General features: G+C 44.7%; 1 protein-coding gene across 2 annotated transcripts in view; it reads right to left on the reverse strand.

Moving 5' to 3' along the window:
* Positions 1–3,733: 3,733 nt before the first annotated feature.
* The window catches only part of LOC149446771 (uncharacterized), a 47,916-nt gene continuing 30,464 nt past the window's right edge, over positions 3,734–21,185 (reverse strand). For both annotated transcript variants that reach the window (XM_089652727.1, XM_089652728.1), the window contains 5 exons: positions 20,142–20,252; positions 14,849–14,950; positions 12,445–12,663; positions 4,732–4,894; positions 3,734–4,645 (listed from right to left, as the gene is read on the reverse strand). In XM_089652727.1, the coding sequence (XP_089508853.1) occupies positions 3,937–4,645; positions 4,732–4,894; positions 12,445–12,663; positions 14,849–14,950; positions 20,142–20,252 (1,304 nt within the window). In that variant the 3' untranslated portion in view covers positions 3,734–3,936. The remainder of the gene's footprint in view (positions 4,646–4,731; positions 4,895–12,444; positions 12,664–14,848; positions 14,951–20,141; positions 20,253–21,185) is intronic.

The following is a 21,185-nucleotide window of genomic DNA, read 5'->3' on the forward strand; positions in this document are numbered from 1 at the left end:
ACGTGCCATTGCTAGAAGGTTCGCTGTTTCCCAGCACAGTCTCAAGAGCATGGAGGAGATTCCAGGAGACAGGCAGTAACTCTAGGAGAGCTGGACAGGGCCATAGAAGGTGCTTAACCCATCAGCAGGACCGGTATCTGCTCCTTTGTGCAAGGAGGAACAGGATGAGCACTGGCAGAGGCAGAGAAGATGATCTCCAGCAGGCCACTGGTGTGAATGTCTCTAACTAATCAGAAACAGACTTTCTGAGAGCAGGACATTCTCTAGTGGGCACTGTGCTCACTGCCCAGCATCATAGAGCTCAATTGGCATTTGCCATTGAACACCAGAAATGGCAGGTCCACCACTGGCACCCTGTGCTTTTCACAGATGAGAGCAGGTTCACCCTGAGCACATGTGACAGACATGAAAGGGTCTGGAGAAGCCGTGGAGAACGTTCTGCTACCTGTAACATCGTTCAGCGTGACCGTTTTGGTGGTGGGTCAGTGATGGTCTGTAATAAGCTCACCTCTGTCCATGACCTTTTAGTCTTCCACTCCCTTAACCTACTAGCAATTACAGAAACCTGGCTCCCAGTAGCAGATTCTGCTTCTCCGGCAGCACTTTCTTATGGAGGCCTCTACTGGACTCACCCAGACCCAGTGGTCGGAAAGTTGGTGGAGTTGGTTTGCTTCTATCCCCACTGAGCACCTGTCAAGTCCTTCCTACCCCTCCCTCTCTATCCTCTTCTTTCGAGACTCACTGCATCCGGCTATTTTTTCCCATTTCTCTGATGATTGCAGTGATCTATCAGGTCTCCTGGACCGGTGTCCCGCTTTCTTGATAACTTCTCTACCTGTCTACCCTACTTTCTCTCCTCTGAACTACCCACTATCATTCTCAGAGATTTTAACATCCCCATTAATGTCAACAACCCGGCTACATCCCAACTCTTCAACCTAACCTCATCTTTTGTCTTAACACAATGGACACAGTCCTCCACTCACTGTGATGGGAATACATTAGCCCTCGTTTTCTCCCATCTTTGCACTCCCTACTTTCCTCTCTCTGATCACAATCTCATCACCTTCACAGTGTCCTCAATTTCAAACATTTATCCCTCCAAGCAGCAAAAAATTGCCCGCAGAAAACCTTCATAACTTAAACCCTTTTTTCCCACTCTGCAAGCTGCCTGTCAGAATATCGGCTTGACCGCACATCCCATACGGCAAGCAGATATACTGACAGGTCTGCAGGAGACCTGCATGGCATCAGCAACTGCTGATCGCTGGTGCAATGCCTTACAGGCTCCTTTGGACAAAAATAATAAATGCACATTTTTTTTACCTGCAAAAAAGATGTGCATTTATTATTTTTGTCCAAAAGGTGAACTTATCCTTTAAATAGTCACTAAGCAATATTCACCAGTGCAAATGTGTTTAATATACAGACACAACTGAAGATGTCCAATAAGAGAAAACTAGTTGAAGCGCCGGTCCCCAGCCGATACGTCACATCCCATCCCTGGAGCGCACACCAGATTCAGGACTCAAGGCAGCGGCAGCCATCTTAGCCATAACAGCTGTATGTGCCTGGTGCCAACCTTAGGCACATATATACGTGAGTGCGGTGCAAGGTTTTGTATGGTTTAATAAAGTCGGCTGCTTTGCGCAATGACCCTTTTCCCGATACTGTTTTTTGAGTGGCGATGTATTGCATTGGAAGAAACCACATCCTGGAACATATGGTCAAGTTGGTGGCAAGACACACATGGATCCAACCAAAAAAGCACAGTGAGACCTATCTAGTAATAGAAGGTCCATCCATTGTGGACAACTATAAAAAATTGCTAATTAACATGTTACTAAACCCAGGATCCTACATTCACTATATCTGGTCTCCCTGGACCCTGCATTCACTATATCCGGTCTCCCCGGACCTTGCATTCACTTTATCTGTTCTCCCCGGACCCTGCATTCACTATCTCTGGTCTCCCCGGACCCTGCATTCACTATATCCGGTCTCCCCGGACCTTGCATTCACTATATCCGGTCTCTCCGGACCCTGTATTCACTATATCCGGTCTCCCCGGACCTTGCATTCACTATATCCGGTCTCTCCGGACCCTGCATTCACTATATCCGGTCTCCCTGGACCCTGCATTCACTATATCCGGTCTCCCCGGACCCTGCATTCACTATATCCGGTCTCCCAGGACCCCGCATTCACTGTATCCGGTCTCCCAGGACCCCGCATTCACTGTATCTGCTCTCCCCGGACCCCGCAATAACTATATCTGCTCTCCCCGGACCCCGCATTCACTATATCTGTTCTCCCCGGACCCTGCATTCACTATATCCGCTCTCCCCAAACCCTGCATTCACTATATCTGATCTCCCCAGACCCTGCATTCACTATATCCGCTCTCCCCGGACCCTGCATTCACTATATCCGCTCTCCCCGGACCCTGCATTCACTATATCCGCTCTGCCTGGACCCTGCATGTCAAACTCAAGGCCCGTGGGTCAAATCTGGCCAAACAGCCCTCGTCATGTGGCCCTTGCACGAGGGGAGGGAGAGACACACACTCTGATGGCCACATGTGATGCAAAGGAGCACTCTGATGGGGAAATATGATGGAAAGAGGCACGTAAGCACATCCCTAAACCCTCCACATAGTGTACCCGATCGTCCTTCGAGGGTAACCATACTGCTGATGCAGTACGCTTTGATCACCCCTGCTGTAAGCATTGTGCTTGCAATCAGCAGAGTGTGGGTACAACACCAAAATCTTGCAGACTCTCTCTATAGTCGTTTGCTCGTACCTGCCATACTGGCAGACAGTTGCTGTAGTCCAGGAAGAATCCACGAACCACGAGAGAGCTAACCAGTGCCCTTTGCAGTTAATTGAGAACTACAAGCCATCTGTCGCGGTGGCAGACGGTACTTGTAGTACATTCATTCACAAATCTCTGAATGAATTACATGGCAGTGTGGGTGGAGCCCTATTGTTTTCAAATTGTGACAGTGGGTGCAGGAAGAGGGTCCCCCTGCTGGCTGCCACCGTGAGGGATCAGTTGGGGGGGCTGGTGCATTATTGTAACATGTTCTACTCTAAATACAGGTGTATAAATTTAACAAAGGTGAACTTATTCTATAGAACAGGGGTCTGCAAACCTTTGAAACAAAGGGTCAGTGTACTGCCCTTTAAATATTAGGGGGGCCAGACTGTGTCCAGAGGAAGCAGAAAATGCCCTGGCATCGGTGGCAGCAAACAATGCCATAGTGGGGGTAAAAAAAAAAACAATGAAATTATTGGTGTCAGTGAGAGAATTAGTACAACGTATATGATGTCAATGGACACAGTACCCCATTGATGGTGTCAGTGGGAGGAATAGTGCCCTGCCTTTGGTGTCATTGGAAGAAATAGTACCTCATATCAGTGGAAGGAATATGGCTGGATAAAGGCAAGCAAAGGGCCACATCTGGCCCTTGGGCTGCAGTTTGGAGACCCCTGCTACAGAACTTCCAATTTTTTCCTTTGCAAAGTAGATTCACTTTGTTTCAGCCTAGTGTGGTGCAGAACTCCACACAGATATTAAATCCCAATGATTGCACTGATGTATTCACAATAGCCCAATTTAACTTTTGGCTGAAATCAGCGCGATACATTCCAAGGTCAAAAAAACAAAAAAAAACGTGTGCAAAGTCTCACCACGGACTTTTTTTCCCATCAATAAAACAAGACAGAAAACTCATTCTACACCATTTTACTTGAACCCATCCCTACTGTAATACAGAGGTATCTGCAAACAATGGGTGGGTGTTAAACGAATGTTTCTCTACGATTGCCCAGTGAAGCAACCTCTAACAACTGTCAGGGCAATATAAATAACAATATAAAAAAAATAATATAGATCTATAAAAAAATATGTTTGCAATACAGAAGTTCCTGTCCTATAAATCGAAGTAGTACGGAGAGTCCCGATGACTTTGGGGAGACCGGTTTGAAGAGGAGGAGGATGATGGGGATGAATATGGCTGGGGGGCAGGTAATGCCTCTTGCTCCTGAGAGTAATTAAATGATGGCGTTTGTGACCGAGTGGTGGGGGAAGGTTCATAGGTAGGACACAAGGGTCGAGGAGATGTCCGGGGATGGCGGAGGTTCGTACGGGAGGGCGTGGCTGAGTTTTTATTGTAAGACTGTGCATGCTGGGGAATGTATGTGGAGTTGCTGATTCGCCAGTTTGGAGTTTGTGGTTCTTTTTGTACTGGCTCCATGAACTTTTTCACCACATGCATCAAGCTCAGCTGCATGTCGATCTTTCTGTCCTCTGGAACTTTTTTGACGAACGGTAATAAACTTTTAAGGAAAATCTCGTCAGAATCCATTTTCTCCTCAGTTTTTTTCCTAAGCGTGCTCATGACGCTGAGCAGTTGTCTTTCCCACTCGGTTTCATTTTTGTTGGCGGCTTTTTTCTTGTTCTTTTTTGGTGGCGACAGGGGCGAGGCACGCACCAAGGTCTGAGCTGGTGGAAGTCGGAGTGGCAGCGGTAGTGGCGGCTGGAGAGTGGGGCTGACGGTTACTTGGTCTACATCGATTGGCTGCTGGATGTCGAGTGGATCCTTGGCCACGTTGGGTGCAGCAGGTGTCGCATTAAGGGAGCTAAAACAAAACAAATCAATTTATCAAAATGGGACTTTGGAAGAAAAATCATCTAAAACTCTGCAGGGATCACAGGGATCACTCACTCTCTGAGCTTCATGGTGGGTTCCAGGAACAGAAGGCCGTCATAATGGATATACTTTCTCCTCCGATTTGTCGGTATTCCGCTCTTTTCTAGTTTCTTTTGTAACGTTAGCTCCCTCCTGAAGCAATCTTTAAGAGACCTCCATCGAGTCTGAACTTCTTTGGCTACAGGGGGGGAAAAAAATAAATTTTTATAGAAAATTCAAAAGTTATAAAAGCTTCTGTAAAACAAAAAAAAAAGGTGCCAAAGTAAGCCTGAGCATTGCAAAGCAACAGGTCCACTTAAATGCCTAGGCCCTGGAATTGAAGGTTCGGCTCTAACCACTTCCTGTCCGCCCGCAATGTACTGAAGACGGGTGGTAGCTGCAGGCAAAGCGACGTACGTCACTTTGATCTTCCGGGTTTAGAGCGCGCATGCGTGTGCCCCCCCCGCTGTCATTTGTTGTAGGAGGTGTATGTAGGAGGTGTATGTCAGCAGGTCTCGGCCAGTGATTTTGGCCGGGACTCTGCTGATCTCCTACAGCGAATGGAGCTGCGCCTGTGTTTGGTTTGTAAATACAGGCACAGGATCTAGCTGGTTCTTCTCTCCCTGGAACCATTTTGTTCCAGAGAGAGAAAAAGGACATCACACATGAGTAAAAGTAGCACATTTGCACCCACACACATTAGATAGAGACATTTTAACCTCTTGATTGCCACATTTAACCCTTTGATTGCCCGGCCACTCTGCCAGTGCCATTAGTACAGTGTCAGTGTACAGTATTTTCACTGCTCACTGTATTAGTGCCACTAGAGACGTCAGAGTCAGTTAGCGTCCCTCCCAGCTAGCGTCAGATTGTCCGCACACTTTCGAACTCACGCTATAGTTCGCTGATCACCGTCATTACTAGTATAGTGTTTGAATATATTGATCACGAACAAAAACTATACCAGTGCCCCCTTAGTATAGTGTCCCCAAAAACGCAGTGTTATCAGGATCATTTCTGTTCGCTGCCAGCACTAGCGTTTAGCCCCAATGCTCCCCCTCCCACCCCTAACAAGAAGTGCAGTGTCAGTATAATTTCTGATCACTGTCACCTGTAATACATTGCACACAGAACCGCAGTGTTCGCAGAATCAGGCCCGATCTTTGTTAGCACTTGCCAGTAAATTTTGTAGCGGTTCAAGCAGTCCATGACAGCCAGGTGCTCTTTTTCCCGTGAGTCGCACTAGGTACCTGTAAATTTAGAGTCCAAAATGTCCAACCAAAGGTACACTACTGAAGAGGCCTGCAAGATTCTGAGCATGTCCGGTGAGAGAAGGGGAAGACTCCCTGACACAGCCTCAGAATACGAACCTGTAGACAGCAGCGGCACCCTGACAGATAGCTCATATGATGGAGAAGAGGTCCCTGTTAAGAACAGGCGTACCCGACCCCATGAAGCTGAAGTGCTAGGATCGCATGACTTGTCTCATGCAGCAGAGTGCCAGTACTAGTGCCGCGCTACCTTTTGGTTTACTGGTGAGCACCAGCGGCCTACTATATCCTGTTTTTTTTTTTTATACCAGCACTGCAGTATCACTTGGTGACGTGGAGAGTCCCATAAGTGCAGTAAAAGCTGGTGCAGTGGTGAGCACAAGTAGTGTCCCGCAACTACCAAGAATTCACACACAGGTAGGTAGGGCCCCTAGTGTCCTTCTGGATGCGCTTGCAAATCCTGATTGGCAGCCCACAGATTCTGCAGCACCCATACTTCCCCCATTCACTGCCCAACCCAAAATTCAGGTGGAAACAGCAAATTTAACTCCCCTTGATTTTATGGAGCTGTTTTTCACAGATTTGTAGAATTTGATTGTGGGCCAAAGCACTTTATATGCTGAACAATATATCGCCGCAAACCTAAATTCAAACCTTGCCAGACCATTCGCATGGAAACCCATTATGGTTTCTGAATTTAAAACTTTTTTGGGCCTAACCCTCAACATGGGAATTACAAAAAAGAATGAGTCGCGGTTGTATTGGTCCACAGACCTGATTCATCATATGCCCGTGAGACAATAATGCGCTTCATGCATTTCAGTGATAACACACTCTGCCATCCTCGGGGTGACCTTGAACATGACAGGCTCTACAAAATTCGGCCCATCATAAACCACCACACAGAGAAATTTGCAGATATGTATACGCCCCAGCAAAACATCTGCGTGGATGAGTCCTTCATTCACTTTACTGGCCGCCTTGCATTCTAACAGTACATCCCCAGCAAGCGTGCCAGATATGGGGTCAAATTGTATAAGTTCTGTGAGAGGGCCACAGGCTATACGTACACATTTTTGGTTTATGAGGGAAGAGACAGTGAAGTAGAGCTCCCCGACTGCCCAGACAACATGGGGAGCAGTGGCAAGATAGTTTGGGACTTGGTGTCGTCTTTGTTCTATAAGGGGTACCACTTATACGTGGACAATCTCTATACAATAGTGCCACTATTTAGAAATTTGTACAATCTTGGAATTGGTTCATGTGCCGCCGTGCGACCTAACCGCCAGGGCTTCCCCCAACGGCTTGAAAAATACAAGAGAAAGCCTGCTTAAGGAATGATGAATTGAAGTGGAAGGACAAATGGGATGTTTTCGTCCTGTCTTCCATTAACACAGACGCAACAGTCCAAATTAACATGGGATCTGGCGTAGTTGAGAAACCACTCACGACTATAACCTTAACATGGGAGGGGTGGACTTCAATGACCAAATGATGAATCCGTACCTAGTTTCCCGAAAAGCTCGACACTGGTACAAATAGGTGTCTATTTATTTCAATTTGCTATATACAGTTAGGTCCATATATATTTGGACACAGGCACAATTTTAGTTTATTAAGGTATTTACCAAAACATATTCAAGCTATAGTTATATAATGAATATGGGCTGAAAGTGCACACTGTCAGGTTTAATTTGAGGGTATGTACATCCAAATTGGAGGAAGGGTTTAGGAATTGCAGCTCTTAAGAACAGCCACCCCTTTTTCAAGGGACCAAAAGTAGTTGGACAACTGAATCAAAAGCGGTTTCATGGCCAGGTGTGGGCTACTCCATTATTTCTTCATCAATTATACAAATGAAAGGTCTGGAGTTGATTCTAAGTGTGGTATTTGCATTTGGAATCTATTGCTGTGAACCTACATCATGAGTTCAAAGGAGCTGTCCATGCAAGTGAAACAGGCCATTGAAAGGCTTCAACCATGAAACAAATCCATCAGAGCGATAGCAGCAACATTAGTAGTGGCCAAATCAACAGTTTGGTTCATTCTGAGGAAAGAAGAATGCACTGGTGAGCTCAGCAACATAAAAAGGCCTGGATGTCCATGGAAGACAACAGTGGCGGACGATCGCAGGAACCTCTCTATGGTAAAGAAAAACCCATTCACAACATCCAAACAAGTGAAGGACACTCTCCAGGAGGTGGGCGTATCAAAGTCTACAATCAAGAGAAGACGTCACGAGCGCAAATGGTTCACCACAAGGTACAAACCATTCATAAGTCTGAAGAATAGAAAAGCCAGATTAGACTATCCAAAAAAAAATCTAAAAAAGCCGGACCAGTTCTGGAAAAGCATTCTTTGGATGGATGAAACTAAGATTAATCTGTACCAGAATGACGGGAAGAAAAAAGTGTGGAGAAGGCTTGGAACAGCTCATGATCCAAAGCACACAACGTAATCTGTAAAACATGGTGGAGGCAGTGTGATGGTATGGGCATGCCTGGCTTCCAGTGGCCCTGGGTCATTGGTGTTTATTGATGATGTGACAGAAGACAGAAGCAGCCGGATAAATTCTGCAGTGTTTACAGATATACTGTCAGCTCAGATTCAGCCAAATGCAGCAAAGGTGATTGGACGGGGCTTCACAGTACAGATGGAAAATGATCCAAAACACACTGCAAAATCAACCCAGGAGCTTTTGAAGAAAAAGAAGTGGAATATTCTGCAATGGCCGAGTCAGTCACCTGATCTCAACCCAATTGAGCATGCATTTCACTTGCTGAAGGCAAAACTAAAGGCAGGAAGACCCACAAACAAAGAACAACTGAAGACAGATGCAGTTAAAGCCTGGCAAAGCATCAGAAAGGAGGAAACCCAATCTTTGGTAATATCCATGGGTTCCAGACTTCAGGCAGTCATTGCCAGTAAAGGATTCTCAATAAAATGTTACAAATGAACATTTAATTTATGATTATATTTATTTGCCCAACTACATTTGAGCCCCTGAAAATGGAGGGACTGTGTATAAAAATGTTTGCAGTTACTAAAATTTATACTTGATATTTATGTTCAACCCCTTGAATTAAAGCTGAAAATCTAGACTTCAAATTCATTTGGATTGTTTTTCGCTTGAAATTTACTCTGGTGGCATAAAGAGCCCGAAATATGAAAATTGTGCCTGTGTCTAAATATATATTGACCTAACTTTAAGTAGTGAATAAGACCATTACAATAACTGTCCATTGATTGCATAACAACACCAAATTTTAATTTTTATTTAACTTTTTTTGGGCACTCCTATAGTGTGGTTGTGCGAACTTCCCCATGTTCCTCTGCACCACCTGGTAGGTGGATGGGGCTGTATTGCAGGTATGTGATGTATCCTCCATAATAGATATTCCTGTCCTGTAAACGGGGTTCATTAGTTGTTTAATTCCACTCTGCATGACCTGGGAGGGAGCATGAAAAAACTGAAATTAGGTCACCAGTGATGTGGTTTAGCCCAGCTGACAAGAGAAGCTGGGAAGATCATGGCCCACATGACCTGACACGACTTACTTGCACGTATGTGAACTGTGGTGTCAACATTGCAGAGGCTCAATGATCCCACAGATCACTCTCAGTGAGAAGGAAGTCCAATTGTTAGAATCACATTATTTCATTACATTTTTCTTTTAGAGATATTAACCACTTCAAGACTCGGCCTATTTTTTAACCTTTTTGTTTACATGGAAAAATCAGTATTTTATTGCTAGAAAATCACTTTGAACTCTCCAAACATGATCGATATTAAAGCAAAGGCCCTAGAGAAAAAAAAAAAAATCGTAAAACCCACCATTTTAATGTCACACGGTATTTGCGCAGCTGTTTTCACAAAGATTTTTGGGGAAAAAATACACTTTAATTAATTTAGTTCCACAAAAATTCAATATAATGCCTAAATGGTTTGGTAAAATATAAAAGATGATGTTATACCGAGTAGATAGATACCAAACATGTCATGCTTTAAAACTGCACACAACCATGCAACGGCAAACAACTACTTCTATTCTATTCTCCATAGACGACTCTTTAAAAGCCTTTACAGATTACCAATTTATATTTACACAGGAGGTCTAGTGATAAAATTACTGCTCTCGCTCAGACATTCGCAGTGATACCTCACGTGTGGTGTGATCACCATTTACGTACCAATGTGTGTGAGCACGGGGGGTTAAGGGCGCTTTACATTTTTAAAAAATGTAATTTATTTTTATTTACATTATCCCTTTTTTTTTTAATTATTTTTGTTATCACAAAAGATATTTACATTCCTTGGGATAATAGGCAGTGACAGGTCCCCTTTAGTCCCCAGTCACACTGGATACAAATTGGCACGCGATTTGCATGCCATGCGACTTGCAAATCGTATGCCACGTCGCACCCTATTATTCGCAATTACAGCGGTCATATCGGTGCGGTTCTGACTTTGTCGGAGCCACAGTGATTTCTAAACTAGTACATGCACTACTTTTGGTGCGATTTGCATAGACATCTGTGTCAGATGTCTTGCAAATCGCACCTTAAAATCGACATGCATGTCATCCGACTTTGAAATTGTGCGACTTCACTGCAAGTCGCACGATTTCAAAGTTGGGTTTGGTGTGGCCGGGGTGTTACTGGGAGATTTGGGGAAAGTCTCCTCCTGCCAATTGTAAAAGTAATCCAGCAGCTAATTAGTCGCTAGGATTGCTTTTACAAGAAATCTGACAGCTAGTTGGAAAAAAAAAAAAAACAATACTGGGATGAGCCATCATCCTTGCCTGGTGGGAAGTGGTTAAGACCCCGTTCACACTTGAGCGTTTTTCAGCTCGAAGCTTAGAAACACTCAACAAGTAAAATCCTATTATTTCCAAAGGCCTCTGTTCACACATGAGCGTTCTATCACCTGCAGCAAAACACCTGTGGCTCAAAAAAGTACTTGCGCTACTTTTCAGGCAGATCTGAGTGTTTTGTCCCCATAGACTTGAATGGAAAATGCCTGAACAGCAGGAATGAGTTTTTTCAGGCAGTTTCAGCTCAAACAGCAGCTATTTCTATTGCCCGCAGCAAACGCCTGAAAAATCTTTGCAAGTCTGCTAAAAACAAAACGCTCACAAATGCCTGAAAAAAATACTTGAAAAAAAACACCTGAAAACCGCTCAGCTCAGTGTGAATGTAGCGTAGCCTCCCAGCGGTCTGATTATGTCAATATTTCTGTGCTCAAACGGTACATTTTTTTGCATAGAAATATGTTGTTTTTTTATTGTAGGCCTGTAATTTTTAGGAATAACTCACTGAAATCTGTCCGAACAAGAGTCTAATAAACATCCCGGGTATGATAAAATTTGAAACACGAAATCATAAATTATAATTTAATAAATAATCATAAAAAATAATATAATAATAATAATACATTTAATTCAATAATATAATCAAACCAAAAACACTGAAATTTGAAATATAGTGCCAAGTTCGCACATCACTGAGCAAAGTCGCAAAATCGTTTTCAGTGTCTGATGACGAATTTCCCCCACGAATCATTATCACTCAATTCTGCAAGTGGTTCTGATTTACTATCGCTGTTCTCTAGCCGGTCTAAAACCACTTTTGACCTAAAGGGACGCTTTTTGGACGCCATGGACGTTTCTCAGTTTCCAGGCAGAAAGAACAGTAAAAATGCAGGCAGGGCGCCGGACCAAGCACTCGGGATAAAATGTATGTGAAATGGTTTGATACAGGAATGTTATACTATGTGACGTTAGTGTATTTAGTCATTTTTTTACATTTTTAAATTTCCCGCCGTTCTGTCCCCCGTACGTCCTGACGTCGCAGGGAATGGAACCCGGAAGACGGATGCTGGCATCAGCCGGAAGAGATGGCCGGGGATGCTGCAGGGGGGACATCGCGGGAGCGCAGGACAAGGTAAGTGCAGAAGGTATCCCGGAGCAACGCTGCAGTGTATTCCCGAGTGTAGCTTGGTGTTACCGCTTGTGGTGCTGAAACTTTACCCCGAGCTACACTCGGGAATACCGCCAGGGGGGTTAAGGGCAAGGTGAGATTTTAAAATGTGTTAGGAAAGGATCTTCTGTGTTTTTTTGGAATTTACAATTGATATGCTCAGTTAATCTACGGGGTGTGTAAAAGATAAGAAATAGAGCAAGTATTTGTCTGACAGTCGGCATATTCCCCTCTTTGTGGAATGTGGATGGACCCTCTATGTCTTCATGTACAATATGGGATGTCTGCCTCAAGACGTACTTGATATGGGCAAATGGGTGGCCCTATAACTGGTGAGCAGGAGTGGCTTCATTGGCCATCCAGCAGCAGGGAGGCAGCGAGGAATAGTAGAACTGGCAAATCACAACAAGCACATGTCCACATAACATGATGGATAGAAAACTGGGTTAATGTATTTTAATTTCTTGGAAACGAAATGACCTTTTCTTATGTTTTTCACCTTTGATATTTTTCTCCTTTTCACTACACAGCTCCCAGTCTGGAACCACAATGGCGCAGATTTCATCCCACGCTTTCTTCTTCTTGTACCTATCGGCATAGGAAGGCGTTTTGGGGTTGTACAGCTCAGGACGTTCCTGCACCAACTGAATCAACTGGGCAATGTCGATGAACATTTTGGAAGACATTCTGTGGATTCTGCCATCTTTTTCTCTTATTGCTTCACCATAAAACAGAAATACAAAAAAGCATTAAAAAAAAATCAATATTTAATTGCATTTACAAAACAGCTCAAGGCTAATATTAAAGTAATTCTAAATGTCATTGTTTTTCCTTGAAATAACAAATATGCTATACTTACCCGCTCTGTGTAATGGTTTTGCACAGAGCAGGCCCAATCCTCCTCTTCTCAGGTCCCCCAGTAGGCTCCTTCCCCTCAGAGTGCTCCCACAGCAAACCGCTGGCTATGGGGAAACTTGTGTGGGCTCTGTTCCAGTCAGTTTAAATAGACACAGACAGCAGGACCCGCCTCCCCGCCGCTGGCTGTGACTGACAGCAGCAGAAGCCAATGGCTCCTGCTGCTGTCTCTGACTCAATGGGGAGTGGTAGAGCAGAGAGGACTTCTGCTCTCATGCACAGCACTGGACTGAGTTCAGGCTCAGATAAGTGTAAGGGGGTACTGGGGCAGGGGGGGAGCTGCATGCAGAAGGCTTTGTACCTTAACCCCTTGACACCGACCATACGCAAATATGCGGCCTCTCAGCAGCTGGGCCTTCACAACGAGCGGCTGCATATTTGCGTACCATTTGAAAACACATATGTGCTGAGAGAGCGCTCCCAGCACATATGTCGGTGTCTCATGGAAAGGTCCCGATCTCCCCTTGTGATCGGGACCTTTTCCGAGCATGTGACCGCCGTGAGAGCGAATCACGGCGGTCACATGACCCTAAAACCCCGCCCCCGGCGTCTGAAACCCTTTAAAGGGCCAGGAGGAAGCAGTTAATGCATAGAATGCACAAAAGGTAAAAAAAACTCTTCTGCCTGTAGAACCACTTTAACCCTTTCATTGCCAGAGCCATTTTTGAACACGTGTAAAAAAATTAGTTTAGGCCTGAAGATTACACAAAGCCCCCAAACATTATATATTTTCCGAAAGCAGACATTTTAGAGAATAAAATAACGGTAGTTCCAATGCTTTTTTTTGTCACACCATATTACCGCAAATCTGGCCGCATATCAGTGCAGTCTCATCAGTACCCATCAGTGCAGCCTATCAATGCCCATCAGTGCAGCCTATCAGTGCCCACCAGTGCAGCCTATCAGTGCCCATCAGTGCTGTATATCAGTGCCGCTTATATCAGTGCCCATCAGAGCTGCTTATACCAGTGCCCATCAGTGCTGCTTATACCAGTGCCTATCAGTGCTGCTTATACCAGTGCCTATCAGTGCTGCTTATACCAGTGCCCATCAGTGCTGCTTATACCAGTGCCCATCAGTGCTGCCTATACCAGTGCCCATCAGTGCTGCTTATACCAGTGCCCATCAGTGCTGCTTATACCAGTGCCCATCAGTGCTGCTTATACCAGTGCCCATCAGTGCTGCTTATACCAGTGCCCATCAGTGCTGCTTATACCAGTGCCCATCAGTGCTGCTTATACCAGTGCCCATCAGTGCTGCTTATACCAGTGCCCATCAGTGCTGCTTATACCAGTGCCCATCAGTGCTGCTTATACCAGTGCCTATCAGTGCTGCTTATACCAGTGCCTATCAGTGCTGCTTATACCAGTGCCTATCAGTGCTGCTTATATCAGCGCACATCAGTGCAGTCTCATCAGCGCACATCAGTGAAGGAAAAAATATTATCTGTTAGCAAAGTTTTATAACAGAAACTAAGGAAAATTTTTATTTCAAAGTTGTTAGTCTTTTTTTGCTTGGCAAAAAATAAAAACCTCAGTGGTGATTAAATACCACCAAAAGAAAGCTCTATATGTTTAAAAAAAATGATAAAAATTTCATTTGGGTCATTTCATGACTGCGCAATTGTCATTCAAAGTGCAACAGCGCTGACAGCTGAAAATTGGCCTGGGTAGGAAGGGGGTGAAAGTGCCGGGTAGGCAAGTGGTTAATTGAGCAAGTTGAAGTTAGAAGCTGATTGGCTCCCATGCACAGCTGCACCAGATTCTGAGTGCTCCAGTTTTAGTAAATCTCCCTCCAAAGCCAGTCATAAAAAAGCCTGTCAGCACTTTTTGCAAAAACATATTAACTTCCACATTTAGTCATACTGGGCCTCACTCGTTATCAATCGACTGCTGTCAAGAGCGACCAGACACATTTAACATTTTTTTTCCCTAGTCTATAATAAAACGAACATTCTGATCACCAAAATAACAGACACAGCAGCCTACCTGAGCTGGGCTGAGGATGATCAACCTTCTCCCCGTGTTGCTGATAATCCATTCCGAACGACAGGTCCTCCTCTTCCTCTTTTATCTGTACAAGAAAATAATCTATAAAAACAGAAGAGAAATGTCATTAGTGTCCACATTTTTTGGGGGGTGAAGAAATTAAATGTATTCCTTTAACCGCCTCCCGCCCACCATACAGTAATGACGGGCGCAAGGCGGTTCTCTCGTTCTGGGAGGACATCATATGACGTCCTCCCATTCTAACCGCGCATGCTCAGCTCCCGGAGCGTGCAGCGCAGCGATCGGCGGTGCACTGTGTCCCTCGAACACAACGAATCACCGTTCCATGGAAAGAGATGAAGATGTCGGCTCTATGATGTGATCAGCTCTGTCCAATCACAGCTGATCACATGTAAACAGGGAAATGCCGGTTATCCGCATTTCTCTCCCCACGAGCTGTCACGCTGACAGAGGAGAAGAGAGCCGGTAATCAGCATTCCTTGGAGGGGACATCTACACTGATCATCAGGGCACTTATGATCAGTGTGCCCTGATGATCTGTGTAGCCCCAGCAGTGCCACCTGTCAGTGTCCATCAGTGCCAGCTCTCAGTGCTCATCCATGCCACCTGCCAGTGCCCATCAGTGCCACATTTCATTGCCCATCAGTGCCACATCAATGCCACATATCAGTGCCCGTCTGAGCTGCCTTTGTGTCAACCATCAGTGCCACCTATCAGTGCTGCCAATCAGTGCCAGTCCGCGCCGCCTATCAGTGTGCATCAGTGCTGCCTAACAGTGCCAGTCAGCGCCACCTAACAGTGCTAGTCAGTGCCGCCTATTAGTGCCATATATGAGTGCTGCCTTTCAGTGCCCATCAGTGATGCCTGTCAATGCCCATCAGTGCCACATATCAGTGTCCATCAGTGCAGCCTATCATTGCAGCCTCATTAGCGCACATCAGTGAAGGAGAAAAATCACTTATTTACAAAATTTTATAACAAAAACTAAGAAAAAACTTTTTTTATCAAAATTTTCAGTGGTTTTTGGTATAAGAAAAAATAAAAAACCCAGAGCTGATTAAATATCACCAAAATAAAGCTCTGTCACAAAAAATGATATAAATTTCATATGGGTACAGTGCTGCATGACCGCGCAATTGTCATTAAAAGTGCAACAGCGCTGAAAGCTGGAAATTGGCCTGGGCAGGAAGGGGGTATAAGTGCCCAGTAGGCTAGTGGTTAAAGTGGTTCCAAAGGCAACAGGTTTTTTTTCGCACCTTAATGCATTCTCTGCATGTGTATCAATGGACAGAGCTGGCTCAGTAGTGAGCATGCACGACTGCGCCCATAGCGAGCAGGAGGAGGAGTCAGGAACGCCAGCGGGGGATCCGAGAAAAGGAGCATCGGGGTTCCTGCATGTAAAACCACAGAGCAGGAAGTATAACATGTTTATTATTTTACTACTTCAATACCGGCCACTTTCACCCCCCTTCCTGCCAGGCCAATTTTCAGCGCTGTTGCACTTTGAATGACAATTGCACGGTCATGCAACACTGTACCCATATGACATTTTCACACAAATAAAGCTTTTTTGGTGGTATTTAATCACCACTGAATTTTTTTTTTTTGCTAAATAAATGAAAAAAATGCCAAAAGGTTTTAAAAAAAATGTGTTTTTCTTGGTTTCTGTTATAAAAGTTTGCAAATAAATATTATTTCTTTGTGAATTTAGGCCAAAATGTATTCTGCTACATTTCTTTGATGAAAGTAACCCAAATCAGTATTATTATTTAGTCTGTGTGAAAATTATAGAGTCTACAAACTATGGTGTATATATATAATAATTGATTAATCCTGATGTACTGATTTCTTGAGGCCTGAAAATGCCAGCACAGTACACATACTCCCCAAATGACCCCTTTTTGGAAAGTAGACAGTCTGATGCATTTAGTAAGAGGCATGGTTGAGTTTTTTGAAGTTTTAATTTTTTGTCATAATTTGATCAGGGATACTAACTGGTGACAGTATGTTAAAAAAAAATTTGAATTTTTCTTTTTTTTCGTTTCACATACTGTGACCACAGCAATACAGGGTTAACAGTAACATTGCATTTCTCTGGGAAGATGATCAGGATTTTTTTTTTTATACACACTTTGCACTCTTCAGCTTTAGTAAATCAACCACAATCTCTGGTGCCACTCTGCACAGAAACCAATCAGCTTCCAGTTTGTTTGTTTTTATCAACGCTTATTTGAACAAGCTGAATCTGATTGGCTACTATACCCAGCTGCACCAAATTTCTCACTCTCCAGTTTCAGTAAATTAACCCCTATGATTGCTTATAGCAGCGAGCTGGTACACTGATCAGCCATCTGCTGTAAACACAAATGCTCCTGCGCTTGGGGATGGACTCGATGCTACAACCACATTAAGAATGTCCTGGAACATGCACACCTTGCTGCCCTCAATAGGCCGGGGAAATCCAAATATACTGAATGAGGAAAGAACAAACAGAGGGTGCACAGGCCTAGTGCATTACCATAAAAAATGTTTAATAAAAAATAAAGTATGTGTTGTACTCACAAACGACAATATAGTCAAGGCACATCATAAAGAACAGCTGGGTCAACACCGCGCTGAGTAACAGTCCTCAATAGGGAGTGTAGACATCCAATAGGCTGACGCGTTTAGAGGACTTGCCTCTTCCTCAGAGCCCCACCCAACGGGTGACAGATTGCGCCAGAGTGCAGAGTCCGGCCCAAAGGGTTAGCGCCAGAGTGCGGCCCGAGGGGCTCGCGCCAGAGTGCGGCCCGAGGGGCTCGCGCCAGAGTGCGGCCCGAGGGGCTCGCGCCAGAGTGCGGCCCGAGGGGCTCGCGCAAGGTGCATTCTGGGAAGGACTTCATAGGACGTCCACCCAGAATAGGACTCCTGCTCAGGCATCATTTTGCAATGCAATAGGAAGAAGGGTCAGCCGAACACCAGAGGATAGATGAATATAGTGTGTATTTATTGATCCATAGGACACACAAAACACCAGGACATGAATACAGGACCTGTTAATGCGTTTCACACGATCTCGCGCTTAATCATGATCGATATTAATAAATACACACTATATTCATCTATCCTCTGGTGTGCGGCTGACCCTTCTTCCTATTGCATCGTGTGTGGTGGCAAGCCAGAGCCTGCACCTGTTGTGAATTGATCTGGATTGTTTGCCTGAGCGGTATACCTTTGTTCTTTGGGATTGTTTTACAATGGCCCGGGCGGGAAGCAGTTAAAGGGGGAAAAAAAAAAAGTTTAGAATCACTTTAACCACTGCAGCTCCAGGCCATTTCTGGCACTTTATAAAATCAGTATTTGTAAGTTTTTTTTTTTTACACTGTCACTTTAAATTTTTCCTCCCACTGCTTGTACAAGCAAATGAGCGGCTAGTAGCCGTTCCGACTGCTTGTACAAGAGAGCTGTACCGGGGGTTTTGCCTGAAGCTGCATGCATCACTCCGGTGCAACCACCATAAATGCAGTGAAGTATGGGTACGTCGCTGGTCCGAAAGTGGTTAAAAAAGCTTTTCCAGACAAACCTTATTCTAGGCCTTATATTCTCCAGCTGCAATATGCTGCAGTATGGCTATGTACCAAGCGTAAGTACTATTCGTTCATGTTGAGAACAAAGTAAAAAGTAGCAGCACAGTGGTGCAAACCTCTGAGAAGCAAGGGCGCACAATTACCTCTGGAGGAAGAGAGATTTAACCTCAACATATGGAAAGGCTTCCTGACTGTAAGAGCTGTGAATTTGTGGAATACATTTCCCTCAAGAACTAATTTGGGCCAGCTCAGTAAAAAAAAAAAAAATAGCTGGATGCGTTCCTAAATGCACTGGATACTAACATTTATAGGTAATAACCTGTAATTTCTAGATGGTAAGCTCCCAGGATCAGGGCTCTGCTATCCCTCTTGTATTGAACTGTATTGTTGCTGTATTGTCTCCCGTTATATTGTACAGTGCTGAGCAAACTGTTGGCGCTATATAAATCCTGTATAATAATAATAATAGCACCAGAGATCATTGATCCAGGGAATATCCTACTGTCTCCCATGGGTTCAGGAAGGAAAGTTTTCCCCTGACTGGAGCAAACTGATTTTGCTGAAACTTTTTTTTTTTTTTTTAATCTTTTAATAGGTCATCCATTTTATGGTTTATATTTTTGACTGGAGTTGCTTTAAAAGGTGTATAGCCAATTTTTTTGGCCCTTACTTATTTTTGCACTCCTGTGACCCAATTCAACCAACAGCAGGCTAACGCCTGCTATCAGCTGATGTCAAAGAGCCGGTCCAGACTCTGGAAGGATCCCAACTTTGAAAAAGAAGAAAATTTTTGGAAGAAGAAGAAGGAGGAGGGAGGAGGATGAAGAGGGAGGAGGATGAAGAAGGAGGAGGGAGGAGGATGAAGAAGAAGAGGATGATGAAGAAGAAGAGGATGAAGAAGAAGAGGATGATGAAGAAGAAGAGGATGAAGAAGAAGAGGATGATGAAGAAGAAGAGGAGGATGATGAAGAAGAAGAAGAGGATGAAGAAGAAGAGGATGATGAAGAAGAAGAGGAGGATGATGAAGAAGAAGAAGAGGATGATGAAGAAGATGAAGAAGAGGATGAAGATGAAGAAGAAGAGGAAGAAGAAGAGGATGAAGAGGAAGAATTCCAGTCTAGCAAAAAGTGTCCCTGCAGAGAGCTCTGCTATTTCTTTGACAGTGCTTTGACATTTATAGCAGGTGCAACAATGTATCTATTTGTTTCCAAATAAAAACATCTGTATCCGAAATGGATACAAATAGATAGATTGTTGCAGCCGCTATAAATGTCAAAGCACTGTCAAAGAAATAGCGGAGCTCTCTGCAGGGACACTTTTTGCCGGCTGTAGACGGGATGAAAATTGGCCGATTTTCTTTACCATTCCTGGTAACGTCGGCCGCTTGAACGACCGATTTTTTTATATTTTTTTTTTAAAAATCGGATGGTTTTCTCCCCATCTATGGCCTGCATTAGAGGCGGTGGGGGACAAATGGGTCTTTTGTCCAACATTACCTGACCTCACAGATGCTCTTTTAGCTGAATGGATACAAATTCCCACAGATGCACTCCAAAATCTTATGGAAAGCCTTCCCAGAAGATTGGAGGCTGTTACAGCTGTCAAGTGTGGTCCCAATCCATATTAATATCCATGGTTTTAGAGTGGGATATCCAAGAGTTCTTAGAGGTGTGATGGTTAGGTGGCTACACAGTGTATGTAGGTACCTGGACTCGCGGCAGGTGAACTGTCTCTCTCCTCAAAATGTTGATCGCTCATTACATGATGCTGGTCACCTTCTTCAAGCTTCACCTCAACTTCGGGCTTCATGTTGTGTCCTGCAAAGAGTAGAAAGGACAGCTGCAAATTTAGTTTCCTGACTGCAAATTTAGCTACTTAATGCCTAACTCCAGGTTTGATTTAAAGCGGAGTTCCACTCACCCTGTCAAAAAATAAAAGTCAGCAGCTACAAAAACTGTAGCTGCTTATAGAAAACAGCCACTTACCTGTCCCTCGGTCCCGCGGTGTGTCCCCCGCAGCCGTTTCACCGGCTGTCCAGTATTCCAGGAGGTCGGCATCTTCAGTGTGGGCACCCAGCTGTGACAGCTTGCGGCTTTCACAGCCAGGTACCCACTGTGCATGCGCGAGTAGTGCTGCACTTCATGAATGGTCCTGTAGTCTTCTGGGACCTGTCACGTGTCCCAAAAAGACTACAGGGAGGGAGGACACCTTCTGCTTCCAATCGCCTAGGCCAGTGGTCGGCAAGCCGCGGCTCGCGAGCCACATGCGGCTCTTTACACACTTTAATGCGGCTCTTCTGTGTGCCGGGCGCCCGCTCCCCTCCCTCCCTCCTCTCGGGCGGCCGCCCCAAAAGTCAGGACTCTGCAGCTAGCCCAGCAATGGGCAAACTACGGCCCGGGGGACCTTTTAATCCGGCCCGCGGAGCGTGGCAAACATTGGCTGTCAGGATGTAGGCGGGGCAGCGTGACGAACTCCTCTCACAGTCCGCCCTGAAGACCGGAACGGCGCGGGAACACGGCGAGAGGAACGCGCGGAGCAAAGGTAAGTGAATTGACACAATATGGGGAATGAATTACTATAGGGGGGATGAATTACTATAGGGGGGATGAATTACTATATGGGGGGGATGAATTACTATATGAGGGATGAATTAATACGGGGGATGAATTACTATAGGGGGGATGAATTACTATGGGGGATGAATTACTATATGGGGGATGAATTACTATATGGGGGATGAATTACTATAT

The sequence above is a fragment of the Staurois parvus genome, unplaced genomic scaffold, assembly GCF_062004578.1.
Source record: "Staurois parvus isolate SC_StPar_1 unplaced genomic scaffold, SC_StPar_1.0 ptg000691l, whole genome shotgun sequence".
Lineage (NCBI taxonomy): Eukaryota > Metazoa > Chordata > Amphibia > Anura > Ranidae > Staurois > Staurois parvus.